Source organism: Myotis daubentonii, chromosome 5 (assembly GCF_963259705.1).
Source record: "Myotis daubentonii chromosome 5, mMyoDau2.1, whole genome shotgun sequence".
Classification (NCBI taxonomy): Eukaryota; Metazoa; Chordata; class Mammalia; order Chiroptera; family Vespertilionidae; genus Myotis; species Myotis daubentonii.
In genome coordinates this window covers 21352233-21366317 of record NC_081844.1, presented here as the reverse complement: position 1 = coordinate 21366317, position 14085 = coordinate 21352233, and the positions used below count along the sequence as shown (strand labels likewise).

At 55.2% G+C, this 14085-nt stretch overlaps 1 protein-coding gene across 2 annotated transcripts; it reads right to left on the bottom strand.

Moving 5' to 3' along the window:
• Positions 1 to 478: 478 nt before the first annotated feature.
• Positions 479 to 12364, bottom strand: RASAL3 (RAS protein activator like 3). Of its 2 annotated transcripts, XM_059696448.1 has the most exons (18): positions 11774 to 12352; positions 11310 to 11644; positions 8913 to 9043; positions 8710 to 8788; positions 8539 to 8600; positions 8097 to 8167; positions 7351 to 7477; positions 7165 to 7263; positions 6238 to 6783; positions 5728 to 5872; positions 5345 to 5489; positions 4290 to 4526; positions 3996 to 4197; positions 3773 to 3891; positions 2545 to 2938; positions 2125 to 2282; positions 1521 to 1584; positions 479 to 1416 (listed from the first exon to the last, which is right to left on the bottom strand). In XM_059696448.1, the coding sequence occupies exons 2-18, from the start codon at positions 11629 to 11631 to the stop codon at positions 1273 to 1275; spliced, it is 3045 nt and encodes a 1014-aa protein (XP_059552431.1). In that variant the 5' UTR covers positions 11632 to 11644; positions 11774 to 12352; the 3' UTR covers positions 479 to 1272. The 2 variants fall into 2 exon arrangements, with proteins under 2 accessions (XP_059552431.1, XP_059552429.1); XM_059696446.1 differs by having other exon boundaries at positions 7165 to 7477; positions 11774 to 12364.
• Between the last annotated feature and the right edge of the window lie 1721 nt (positions 12365 to 14085).

Sequence of the window (14085 nt, the reverse complement as noted above, 5' to 3'; positions counted from 1 at the left end):
AAACGCATCTACCCACCCCGTCAACTAACCATCTCTCCAACATCCATCCATCCATCCATCCAAATACCCACTCAAACCAAACCACCCATCCACCTCCCATCTACTCATCCATCTATCATATAACTAATGTGATCCCATTAGCCAGCTAGCCACTCTCCCAAATCCACCCACCCATCCACCCATCTGAACATCCACTCACTCACCCATCCATGTCTCATCTACCTGTCCATCCATCTACCACCCAAGTAAATACCTACTTACCCACACAACCCCACTCTTCCCTACACAGAACCTTCTACCCAGCTACCCAAATACCCATCCATCCATCAGTTGCATGTTTACTTGTCTGTCTCCTCCACTAGAGTGTAAATTCCCTGAGGACAGGAGTCCTATGTGTCTAATTCATTACTGTTTCCCCACTGCCCAGCTCAAGAGTCTCAGGACACTTGAACAAATGTTCATACAATGTGGTACATACTCAAATTCAAATATTTATTTCCTAGTACGATACTGGCCTTTTCTAGGCAGACATACCCATCTCAGCCAACCAACTACTTAACTACTCACCTACTAGTGCACAAACATCTAGCAAATGCTAACTTATTCATTTGCCTCTCATCCATCCTACCCCTTACCCATAATTCAAATGTTCGCTCAGTTATCCAACCAACACTCAGACCTCAACTATCTCCACATCTACCCGCCCATTCCTTCATCTGCTTCCCAGACCCATGCTCTCCCTGCCATGAGGGAGCTAGTATGGGATTAGGGGCCCTAGAAGATGCTCTCATCCCGGGCTTGGGGGTTGGTGGAGGTGGTATCTGGGCTTCATTGAGAAGTAGGTGTTGGGCCTAACAAATGATAAATACCTTTTTTTGAATACTTTAAACTACAGGTTTTGTTTTTTTTAAAAAAACTGTGTAAGGACCTTTAGATACGATTTACAGATGAGGACAATGAGGCTCTGAGAGAGTGAAGGTCTGAAGTCACACAACTGGTGAGAAGCTCTTTACGTCTCCCCCTTTGTGAGCCCTCCAATTAGGGGAGGATTGGGGAGAGCTGAATTGGGGAGGGTGCTTTCTGATTGGCAACACTTAGGGACAAAGAAACCATCAATTTTACGGAAATCAAGATTTTACTGGGCAACCTCACAGTGCCAGGCTGGTTGCCATCTACAGCTCCACTCCACACTGTAGGCCATGTAGGGCTGAGGCAGGGCCCCTAAAACAGGTATCCTTTTGCTTCCAGACCACGTGGGGTGGAGTGGGCCGCTCAGGTGGTGTCTCCGTTAACGCAGAGTTCTTTGAGTGGCAGGGGCTGGCTCCTGGACCCCGACGTCCTAGGAAGATGCTGCAGGCTCTGGACGGCATCCCTCAGCTGGGCTAGAGAGCTCTCCATTTCAGCCAGGCGGCGTTCCTGGAGGGCAGCGGCAGTGGGCTCAGAGCCAGGGGAGAGTTGTACCCCAACCCTTGCTTCCTCGCCGCCCAGACCTGCCCCAGGGTTCAGACAGGGGTTCTCACCAGAGTTTTCAGCTTGTGGGCCTCACTGCTTGGGGGGTCGCGCTCTGGATCCAAATGCGAGGTCCTGTGGAATTCGGGGGTAAGTGGGGGGAGCTCAGAAGTTGGGGAACTCCTCTCCAGCCCCTGATTGGAGAGTTAGGGATCCTGGGCGGGGCTTAGAGTTGGAGGCGGGGTCTGCCCAGACCAGAGGGCGGGGCCTAGGTAAACTTGAAGAGGCCATCAGAACGCCTAGGACGAAGGACCAAAGAAACCTTTGGAGGCGGGGCTAGGCCCGTCGTGGGTCCTGTGGTGACCGGGATAGGGGCGTGCCCAGACTGAGAGAGCCTGGCCCAACCTGGTTGAGAGGGCCTGATTGAGGGTTGGGGCCTGATGAGACGACCAGCCAGCGACTTGGGAGGCGGGCTCACCTAGGGGCGGGCAGAACTGACCAAGAGGTGGGTCTTAGGTGTGCTGGGGCGGGGCTGGCCTAGGGGGCGTGACCGTGCCGGGAGAATTTGAGTGGGACTGATTGAGAGGCAGGACCTGAATGACAGTGGGTTCTGGTAGATCTGATTACATCTAACGAGTCCACGTAGGACGGAGCTGATGGAAAGGCAGGGCTCACCTTCTCCCGAGCCTGGAGTCCAGGTCTTGCAGCTGGCCGCGAAGCTGCTGCTGCTGCTCGGTCAGGGACCGGATGTGGGTGCCCAGCGACTCCACGAGGCCGGACAGCATCTTCTGTTCCTCGCGCAGGGTGGCCACCTCGCACTGCAGCTCTGCCAGCTGTAGGGGAGGGAGCCGCTGTATCCTGACCCGCCGTTCCACCCCTTCTTCTCCCGGAAGACCCTGACCTTCTGCTCTGCCTCCTCGCTGCCCTGCCTCCTGGGGAACATCGCTGGCTTGTACAGAGGAGGAAATCGAAGCGCAGAGAGGGTTGGACTAGGCCCGGGGTAACACAACGTAAGGCGCTCATAACTGAACCCAGACCAGCCTGGCCTCCAGTCTCGTCTCTCCCGTCCAGGCGTGGACCTAGGCTGGACCTCACCTTGCCCACGGGTCGGTGCGTGCTCAGCGCCTGGTCTGTGTCTCGCGGCTGGTCCAGCTGGCGCTGCCAGGGTACTGACGGCTTCCGAGGCAGCGAGGCCGAGGCCCCGGTCCAGGGCCGGCCGCGGGGCTTGGGGCCGGTGCGTAGGGAGCCTTTGGGTCGCGGCCGAGGTCCTGCAGAAGGGCAGTGGCGAGCCGGGCGGCCAGCCGGTACGCTCTGCGTGCGCTGCACCGGCCGGGGCAGCCGTGGGGGCCGCCGCTCCTCATCTGGCCGCTGCCGGGCCCAAGTTCCTGAGCCATGAACGCTGCGCAGGGACTGGCTCTTGGAGATGAGAGGGGTGTGCTTGGGGAGGTCCCGAGGGGGCAGGAAGCCGGGCTTCTCCCCTGCGGAAAAGCTGGGGGTGGAATGGAGGAGCTCAGACCCTTGACTGGCCCCTGAGCTGATCCCGCCCCTAGTTTTCACTGGAAATGACCAGACCCATGATCTTTTTACTTTGATGTGACCCAGTCACTGATGAGGTCACATTCTGACCTCCGACTCTGCCCTGGACTCTGACACCGTGTGATCTTTCTCTGTAGCATCATTTCCAATCTGACCTTGGGCTCCACCTCTGCTCACCAGGGTATCCTCTTCCTTCCTAACTGATCCCCTCTTACCCACAACCTCCGACTTTAAACTGTCCCTGCCTGCCTCCTGAAAGACCATGGTCCCTGACCTCTGACCCCAAACATGACTCTGCCCATACCTTTGACCCATCTGACCCTGACCTCTGCTTACAATATGAACCTGAACCTGACCTTTGATGATATACCTTAACATCTGACCACATTCTGACCCCTGATTTAACCCCATCACCAGCCTCTCACTGAAATGTGACCATCGCTGAACATGGTGTCACTCTCTCTCTCGGATGCCACATGTGACCTCTCCCTGACCTCTGCAGTGACCAATTCCCACCTTGGACTTCAGTCTGATCCTGTGCCTGCCCTCTGACTACACTGTTGCCCTCTCCCTGACCCCTTGGAGGAAGCCGTCTTCAGCCTCTGACCTCCATCCAACACTTTCGGACACTGACCCCAATGTGACCCCATCTCTGATCCCTGACATAATCCTGCCTTCACATAACCCTGCCTTCCCCACTGATTCCAATCTGAACCTGTGCTTGCCTTTGGCCCTGCCCCTGCTCCCACCCGTCAGAACTGGACCAGACAGCAAGCAGGCAGGTTACCTGGAATAGACCTGGGCTGGGGGTGGTGGGAGACGCATGGGCACAGACACAGGTACAGGGCGGCCCTCCTCAATGGCTTGCAGGATGGTGGGCAGGGGCTCCAGGCTGTCACGGGTTGCCTGGTGGGGCATGTAGGGAGGATGCTGAGAAGCTCTCGGGGCCAGAAGCTCCCAGCCCTCTTGCTTCCCTACCCCATGTTCTGGTCTCTAGGCTCAGGACACACCTGGTCAAGTTCAGCAAAGATGGTACAGAGCTGGGCATGCAGGACCGCCAGCTGGAGGGCCAGGTCACTGCTGCCCTGGTAACCACTGGGTGCTGCATTCACATCCACCATGGCCACTTGGTCCAGGAAGCGTTGCATGGCAGGCCCATGATTCTCCAGGAAGCTACTCATAAAGCCCATGTAGGCTTCCTTCTCACCAAACCTGGGTCGGGGTCCAACTGGGTAGGTCAGGTCAGGCATCTGCCACCCCCATGGCCGAACCATACCCCCCACCCCCAGCCTTCCAGCACCTACGGGGCTCGGTTGGCAAGGTTCTGGATGACCTTGGCAATCAATGTGAGGGTGCGGGCCGGGGCAGGTGCCGGGTGCTGTGGTGCCAGGCCAAAGAGGCTGGGTGCCAAGATGGCGGGACACAGGAGCCGCAGGAAGAGAGAGGCACACACCAGCCGGGGGCCCAGTGCCTCGGAGCCTCGTGCCTTGCATGCTTCTCGCCAGCCTGAGAACACGGTGCCCAGCTCTGCTGGGAACCAGCTGGGACAGAACAGGCAATGGTCAAAGGGGGAGTGTATGGGCATAAAGTTCATGGATGATCAAATTCCTAAGGTCAGGGATTAGGAGTCACCTATGTTCTGAGTTCCAAGATTTAGAGACATTGGGGATAATGATGCTTGGGGGTCAGGATTTATGGTAGTGTTATCGTGGTGACCGCTGGAGTCAGTAATCTTGGAGTTGGGGGTACTGGTTCACATGGGGACAGCTATAACATAACTGTTATTCTGTAGCCAGATCTAGCCAGACAGAGTACATGATATGCATAGAATGGGCTCACGGGGTCACCTAGGTTCAGAAATCATGGTATTGATGTCCCACGTGACATGGGATTAGGTATACAGCTTAGCTTAGAGTCAGAGATCAACAAATTGGAATCCCAGGTTTCCTGTGATCATTTGCATAGGATTTGGGGTACAGTGTCACTTAAGGCCAGGGGTCATGGGATTGAGGGCACGACATCACCTGAGATCAGAGGGCATAGGATTGAGGTCCTATATTAACTGGGGTCAGATGGCATGGAATTACGGTATGGGGTCCCCTGTGGTTAGAGGACAAGGAATTGTATCCCAGGTTACATGGCATTAGGTGGCAAAATATTGGGGATGAGTTACCAGATTTAGCAAATAAAACTACAGGATAACAGTTAAACTTGAATTTCAAGTAATAAATAATTTTAAAATATAACTATGTCCCAGATATTGCATCACATTTAGCTGGGCACCCTGCATTTTATCTGGCAACTAGCACAGTGGCTGGGAGGCAGGGGCAGGATCAGGGGCTGGTACCCTGGTTCTTACTCATGGGAGTGGATGATGTTCTCGAAGACCTCCTCACAGCTGCTTTGCAGTCTGGCTTGGTGCTGGGGCAGCTCTGAGGCTGGGCACTTGCTGGGGTCCACCTCACAGTCCTCAGTGGAGGCACAGATTCGCCGCAGGACCTGCCCTGCAGTCCAGCACAGCCAGACGGGGGCCAGGGCCATAACCACCAGGACCCACCAACCCAACCTCCAACTCTTCTCCATTTACTTTGGAGGCACCTAACCTCTTGGGGAGTCCCCAGTTCCCTCTAGGATCCCGGCACCTCCGAGGCATCACCCACTACCAGAATCCAGGTTACCCAGGTCCTGCCAGAAGGCTTCTACAGGCCCACCCACAACCCCAGCGTCGGGGATGTTGCTCACCCAGCGTCTCTTGGAGGTAGTCCTGTGCCACCAGCTTCATGTACTCATCGATGGCCTTAGTGGCCAATGTATTTTCCCGGAACAGCAGCGCCTCGCGGCCTCCACTGCGTGCCAACTCCGCAGTTCCCAGGTCTGTCACCAATGCCTGGGCATAGCGAGGGGGGGAGGGGGTCATGTTGCTTGGGTGTAGACTGAGCCAGGGGAGTCCCTGCTCTTGGTGAGTCCCTCTCATCTGGGCACAGGTCGCGCCCCTCATAGCTACAGCTCAGGCCTGGCCCTCACTGCTGGGGCACCTAACGGGTGGGAACCTCCACCCCGCAGCAGAAATATAAGCCTTTCAGCGTAGAGGCTCAGCTCAGGCCCCGCCCTGCGCAGCTCAAGTTTAAGCCCCGCCCCTCCAGGTGCCCCACCCTTCGTAGCTGAAGCTCAGACCCCGCCCCTCAAGGTGTCCGCCCCTCGCAGGTGCCACTTGGTCTGGTCACCCAGGTCCGCCCAGTCGTTGCGACGCACCTGCGCCCGGCCAGTGGCCTGCAGCACGCGCACCATGGCAGCCGCCAACTCCTCCTTGGCCTGCGCGGACAGCTCGGGCTCCAGGGCCCCGCACAGGCGCGCGTAGTGGAAAGTGAGAAACTCCGCCAGCTCCTTGTAGCGCTCAGAAGGCAGCACGCGCAGGCGCCGTGCCCGGATGCGCGCCCGCAGCGCCGCGCCGGCGGGTGCCCCGAGCAGCGGGAACCAGCGCTCCAGGCCGGCGGCCGGCGCGCGGGGGGCGCCCAGCTCCTCCAGCGCCAGCGTCGCGCGGCCCAGCGGGGCGCTCCCCGGGCCCGCTCCGCGCAGCCGCAGCGACAGACGGTGCGCCGGCGGCAGCGCCTCGAAGTGGAAGCGCTCTGCCCAAAAGAGCAGGCCCGGACCAGCCCGCTCCCCGGTGCGCGCCAGCAGCGCGCCGTCCAGCCACAGCTCCACGCGCACTCCCGGCGCCGCCGCCGCCGCCGTCCGGGGCAGTCCCTTCACTTCGTGCACCCACACGCTCAGCCACGTCTCTTCGCGCTCCACGTTGTCCTGCGGACCAGAGTGGTGGGAGGAGTGGGTGTTCGATGGTGGGCACCAGAGGTGAAACTCGGGCCCATGTCCCCAGGGAAATCCCTGGGTCCCTGGGGAAGAGAGTGGGGCCACAGGGGTCCCCAAGGGACCATGCGGAAGCCCTTTAGCTGCTCTGAGATCCCCCGAGAGAACCGGGGATGTTGCGCGCGGAAGAGCAGCTGCGGTGGGAAGATTTGGCGGCTACCTCGTCGGCGGGACTTTGGGTGCAAATTGAAAAGAAGGGCCCGGGCCCGCGTGCAAGGGGCCGGTACGAGATGAGGAGGGGCTGAGAGTGGTTGCACAGGTGCGGGCGGGCAAAAGCGTGGAAGGGGTGGGGCCTGGACCTTCCGCAGTGCTGACCTGGCTGGGCTGGAAGTGGCGACGAAGGTCCTCGATCCAGCGGTCTCTCTCAGCAGCCGAGCGACAAGAGAAGCAGCGGCTCCCGCCTACCCAGGTTACCTGTTGAGGAAGCGGATTCCAGGTCGCGGTGGAGACCAAGCGTGAAGCCCCAGGATCGGGATGACGTGAAGAGTTGCCCACATTTACCTGGAAGCAGTGGGGCTCATCCAGGAGGCTGGGGTGCAATGGCCAAACCCGCACATTCCGCTGGGCACCCAGGTCCAGTTCAGAGAGTGTGGCCAGCGATTCCCGAGAGCCCAGAGCACTGGGGGGTCTGGAGAGGGTGATGGGGGTGATGGGGGAAGGAGTGTCATTTCTATCTTCTCCCCTCATCACCCCCTACAGCCTGAAGGGTGGAGGGAGGCCAGGATGGACTTGAACCTAAATTGGACTTGAGTCCATCACTTTTAGGATCAACCCAGCTTCTCATGGTGGCCCGAATGACCTTGTATAGTATAGCCCTTGTCACCATAGCCTTCGTTTCCCTTCACTTAATCCTTTGTTGTCTGGAATCAGGTCACACTGGACTTATTTTTGTGTCTTCATCCGACCTCTTGGCCTTTTCACATGCTGTTCCCTCTGTCTGGAATGCTGTCCCTGCCCTTCTTGGCCTAGTTAATTCCCACCCATTATTCAGACTTCAGCTCAGTTTCCTCCCCTGACACTCTCAGACCAGGATTTTGATTTAGTTCCTGTTTTAGAGTTACTGTGTCAGACCCCGCTCCCACTCTTCCATGGGGGATTGGCTCCATGCCGCGATCTTTCCGTGGCTCTAGTATGGCCCAGCACAGGGCAGGACACACAGGGCATGTGGTGAAAGTCAGAGTGAAAGGCAGGAGGAGGGGGAGGGGACAATGCTGAATGCCAGCCCCGCCAGCCCCTCAGAGACTCACCCATCCCGAGAGGCACTGGCTCCCAGCTCTGACCTGGCCTTCTTCTTTTCTTTCAGCCGTTTGAGCAACCCCTACGGGGAGAGGGGTGTCAGCTGAGCAGAACCCTGTGCTCCCACTTCAGCTCCTTCTCCCTCAGGGTGTCCTGGAGGATCTGCTATTCTTGGAGGACCACAAACTCAGGCTGTATTAGCAAGAATAATAAAGGCCACCGCTAGCTCCCATTTTAAAAGCACCAATTGTTTGCTTTCCTGCATTCTCTATTGATGTCTCACAAACAGCCCAGAGAGGGAGGTCTTCCCATTAGCTCTATTTGACAGAGACCCCGAGGCCCAGAGAGGTTCAGTGATCCGCCCCAAGTCACCCAGTAAGAGTCCCCTTTCACCTCTGAGGGTCTGGAAGTATTTGCTCTCCCCCCCTCCCCATCCCCCAGTGGATGCCTCACCCGGACGTTGTGGACCTGGTTGGAGCCAGCAGCCTCCGGCTCAGTCCTTCCAGAGACTCGGTCTGTGGTGTTCCGGGATGGAAGGTTGGGAGATGGGATCATCTTGGATTCTGACCCACCCTGACACGCTCCCAAATGCCCCAGCCCTCCTCACCTCTCACACGTACTTACCTGCCTCCCTGAGGTTCCCCATGGCCACCTGGATGCTGCTCTCAGAGCTGGCGCTCCCCATCCTGGACTGGCGAGGACCCTGTTCCTCCGTGGGAGTGGGTAGTCAGAAAGGGAAGGCAGGCAGGTGGAGGGAGAGGCAGACGCTTCCCATTATCCCATTCCTTCCCCTCCTTCCTTCCTCTTGCCCACAGGCCCTCTCTCACCTCTTCCTCACCCCCAAGCAGCACCAGCCTCCCATCGAGCAGAGTGAAGGCTTCGATATTCCAGACAGGCACATCGGGTGGGGGCGCCTCAGGGATCTGTGGGGTTGGGGGCTCCGGCTCGGGCTCGGGCTCTGGGTGGAGGAAGAGGTGCTGGGGTACTGGGACTTCTTCCTGAGCCTCAGACCCCCCCTTTCCATTCACCAAAGCTCAACGGGGCTCCCTCCTAATTGCGTCCTCTTCCCCTTACTCCCCCAAGGCAGCCCAGTCAGGTAGTTGTTGAGCAAAACTCTCTGGACCTTGTCTCCACTGGCGTTGGGCAGACTCAGCCCACCTACTATGTGACCTGTACCGAGTTCACTGCTCCGCACGCCTCCTCTCATTTAATCCCCCAAAGCCACTAAAAGGGCTACTATAAGCCCCATTTTACCAAGAAGGAAACTAAAGCTTAGAGAGATGGAATGACTTGCCCAGGTTCACACAGCTTGTGAGTGACTGAGCTGGACCTCAGACATAAGCATCCTTCTCTCTCTCTCTTTTTTTAAAAAATATATTTTATTGACTTTTTACAGAAAGGAAGGGAGAGGGATAGAGAGTTAGAAACATCCATGAGAGAGAAACATCGACCAGCTGCCTCCTGCACACCCCCGACTGGGGATGTGCCCGCAACCAAGGTACATGCCCTTGACTGGAATCGAACTCGGGACCCTTCAGTCCGCAGGCCGACGCTCTAGTCCAGCCGTGGGCAAACTACGGCCCGAGGGCCGGATCCGGCCCGTTTGAAATGAATAAAACTAAAAAAAAAAAAAAAAAAAGACCGTACCCTTTTATGTAATGATGTTTACTTTGAATTTATATTAGTTCACACAAACACTCCATCCATGCTTTTATTCCGGCCCTCCGGTCCAGTTTAAGAACCCATTGTGGCCCTCGAGTCAAAAAGTTTGCCCACCCCTGCTCTAGTCACTGAGCCAAAACAGTGGTTGTATCAGCAAGAATAACAAAGGTCCAAGAAGTTAAACAACAGGACAGCAGCCTTGGTTCCTTAACTCAATAACTAGCCTAAGGTGGACTACATTCAAAGTTTGAGAAAGGAATAGAAAAAGGCCAGGGTAGGGGGGGTTGGTTGTGCAGCAGGCCAGGGAAGGCCTCCAGAGAGAGTAAGTTTGTGCTAGGACTGGAACAGCAGGTTGGATTTTGACAGAGATGGCGGGGATGGTGGCAGGAACAGCTTGATCAAAGGCTGAGAGATGGCAAGGCCCAGGGACACAAAGGGAAGGGCAAAAAAATAAAAAATGAAATTGGAGGGCTCAGAGGCTAGAAGAGAAGGTCCAGGAAGAGATTGGTTCAGGACCTTGGGTGCCAGTTAGAGGTTTTATCCGGGGGGAGTGAGGAGCCATGGGCATCCTCACAGGCTCAGAGATGAGGCCTGCTTGTTAGAGAGCTCTCTCTGGATACGATGGAGTGGGCAATACCTAATACCCTGGAAGGGGGTTGAAGGGATGCTTTTGCCAAATGAGACTATGAATGGTGAGCATTAACTGAGCTTCCAGGAATAGGAGAGCTGAACCAACCCTCCCAGATGACCCATCTGTCCTATTGTTTTACCACTAGGGGGAGAAATAACTCCCCTGTTAATGGACCACTTAAAATATGCTGGACACTGGGCTAGTGCTTCATGCTCTAGAGCTCCAGTCCTCCATGATACCCTTCTAGATCCCTCTGTGCGACACTGAGCCCTATCTGTCATTTTCTTGTTTATACTCGCTACTGTCTTTCGTGCCCACTACACTGTGAGTCTCATGGGGCAGCCAGTGACATCTCTTGTAGTCACCGCTGTTTTCCTCAGTGCCTAAATCAGGGCCTGGCACATAGTCAATGCTCAACAGGCCTCTGTTTCAATGAATGAATAAATGAAGGAAGGAAATCATATACCCTTCAAGGTAGGGGTCATGATTCCCTCTTCATTGATGGGGAAGCTGAGGCCCAAGGAAGTGAAGAAACTAAAACATGGAAGCTGGAGGGCAGGAGAGCAGGAGGAGGCTGAGATGGACCTCCAGGCAGGAGAGGATGAGAGTGGGCCAGTGGATGTGACAAGAGACCAGTTGGGGCCAAAGGGCTATTTGGCATCTGGATAGTGCTATCATCAGACTATTCATTCCCTGTGTCTTCCCCAAGCTGGACCCCCTTGCCCACAGCTCCTTGGCCACACCCCACACCCCCAGGCCCTGGGTAAGGGGGAAAGAGGGAAGAGGGCAGCTGGGCCCCAGCCACTTCCTGTTGGGCTTCTGCACTCCCCACAACTTCCTGTGTCTGTATGGCTGATGCTCTGGAGGCAGACAAAACCCAAGCATCCGGTCTCCCAGCCCAGCCCCAGCTCTGAATGAGGGAGCCATGTACCTGAGGCTTCTGGCTCCGGCTCTGCCTCCAGTGATGGGCTCTTATGCCTCCCCCAGAGGGTCTTGGATAATCTGAGGTGGTTCCGGCGAGACTCCTTGGGTGGCGCAGAGCTGACACGACGGAACAGCGAGCGACGGGCAGGTTGGCTGCTGACCATGGGCTCCTGGTGGCTCAGTGCCCTCCCCCAGCTGGCAAGGCGGCCCCAGTGGAACCCTCCAGCTCCCTTCTCTCCACCACCTCCTGTGTGCCAGCGATAGGAGGTTAGAGGAGTTTGGGCTGCATGCTGGGTTTTGGAGGACTGGCTTCTTGCTAGTGGGTCCATGGTGGGGATTCTCCTGGGGAACAAGAGGGTGACAGTTCTGTCTCGGGTCTACCCGCATGCTGCCTTCATCTCGGCCCCCTCCCCACTCTCAGCCCTGCCCCCAGAAAATCCCCTTGGGGGCCACACGCACTCCCTCTCTTACCTTGATTTCCTGATCAGCCCGAGAGACAACAGCCGTCTGCACACTGCCTGGCTTCCTCCTGCTGAACGCTACTCCACGTGACCCTGTCTGTCCCACCCCACCCCACGGCCAGGTTGGGAGGGCACAGTGTGGGCAGGATGCAGGAGGAGAGGAGGTGCCAGAGCAGGAACCCAAATCTCTCACTGACCAGAGGAGGCAGCATATGCCCCTCTCTGAGCCTCAGTGGCCTTCTTTGCAAGATGGGCACCTGTTGTCCAAGTGCTGGGGAGAACATCGAGCCCCTGGAACTGTCTGTCATCCACTGCTGGTTAGAGTGTAGACCAATTCATTCAAGTTGGAAAACTGTTTGGTCGACAAACATTGACTGTACAGCTCTCCTCTGACCCAGCAGTTCACCCAATAGACTATTCGTAATAGCCCCAAACTGACAACAACCCAAGTGTCCATATGCCCTAGAATGAGCAAATTGTGGTCTGTTCCCACAGTGGAATGCCGTGCAGCAATAAGAATGAACAAACTACTGAATGATTGAACTCAGATGAATTACAAGCAATGCTAAGCAATAAATAAATAAATAAATAAATAAAGAGAAAAAAAGAGAAAACTATACACTGTATTGTTCCATTTATATAAAGCTCCAAAGCAGACAAAACTATGTCCAGTAAGTCAGGATGTCAGTGTCCTTTGAAGGGGCTAGTGAAAGGGGCTATGAGAGGCTTTGGGAACTGATATCGTTTTTATGGCTTTTAAAATTGAGGTGAAAGTCACATAACATAAATTTTATAGGTCTATTTCTTATTTTTAATCCTCACTTAAGGACATCCTTAGAGAGAGGAAGGAAGAGCGAGGGAGGGAGAGAGAGAGAAAAACATCGATGCAAGAGAGAAATATCAGTCGGCTGCCTTCCTCATGTTCCCCGACCAGGGATCGAACCCACAACCCAGGCATGTGCCCTGAACCGGAATCGAACCGACAACCCTTCAGTGCTCAGGATGACACTGAGCCACTTGGGCCCAGCAAACATGTCTATATCTTGAGCTGGGTGTTGGTTATACGAATGTGTTGGGCTGTGAAAACCACTGATGCACTTTTCTAATAAATGTTTTCTTGAAAAAAGAGATGGGCAAATACCGTTGTAAGAAATAAATGAGTCAACATGAGAGTCAGTAGAATCGGGCCCAGGGGTGGCTTTCAGTACCAGCTGGTCCTTCTCTAGCTATGTGACCTCAGGCAAGTCACTTCCTCTCTCTGAGCCTTGGTTTCCATATTTGTACAACACAATGATAATATCAGTTTCAGAAGCTTTATAATAAGAGCCTTCTTTTAGTTAAAAAAATGTTTCCTGAGTGCCTACTACGTGCTAGGTGCTGGAGAAGCCATGGGGGAACTACACCAACACGATTCCTGCCCTCCCAGAGCTCAGAGTTTAGTGAGGGAAACAGATCCTGAACACAAATGCAAGACATTTCTACCTGGTGAGGAGGACTTGGAAAAACATAGACAGACTGAAGTAGAGAGGCTGAGCAGAAGGAATGCTCTCTGAACCGGAAAAATCCAGGGAGGCCTCCCCGAGGAGGTGACATTTGCAACCTGAAGCATGAGAAGGAGCTGGCCATGGGAAGAGCAGGCTAGGGAGAAGGAACAGTTTGTGAAAAGGCAAGGGAGACTGGAATCCAGGGGGTGGGGTGGGTAGGATCACCTCGATGGATGTGTGGCCTGTGCAGTCACTCCAGGAGCCCACACGCAGAAGAGCTCCACACTATATTTGATTTAATGCTCTGCTATCATTGTCTTGAAGTTCTTGCTTTTTGAACAATAGGCCCTGCATTTTCATTTGTACTGGGCCTTGCAAATTCTATAACCTAGTGGTTCTCAACCTGTGGGTCGCGAACCCTTTGGGGGTCAAACGACCCTTTCACAGGGGTCACCTAAGACCATCGGAAAACACATATGTAATTACATATTGTTTTTGTGATTAATCACTATGCTTTAATTATGTTCAATTTGTAACAATGAAATTGGGGGTCACCACAGCATGAGGAACTGCATTAAAGGGTCGCGGCATTAGGAAGGTTGAGAACCACTGCTCTAACCCGTCCTGAGAAGGAGGGTGTTCAGGCAGGTGCACACCCCTTAGATATGCCCACCTTATTCATACTGTGTCAGGCTACTCACCACACACACACACACACACACACACACACACACACACACACACACACACGGAGTCTCCCTGAGTTCTGCTGCATCCCTGAGTGTTTACCACCTCATTGCATACTGGCTCCACTCCCAACTCCCTGCAATTTTTGCTG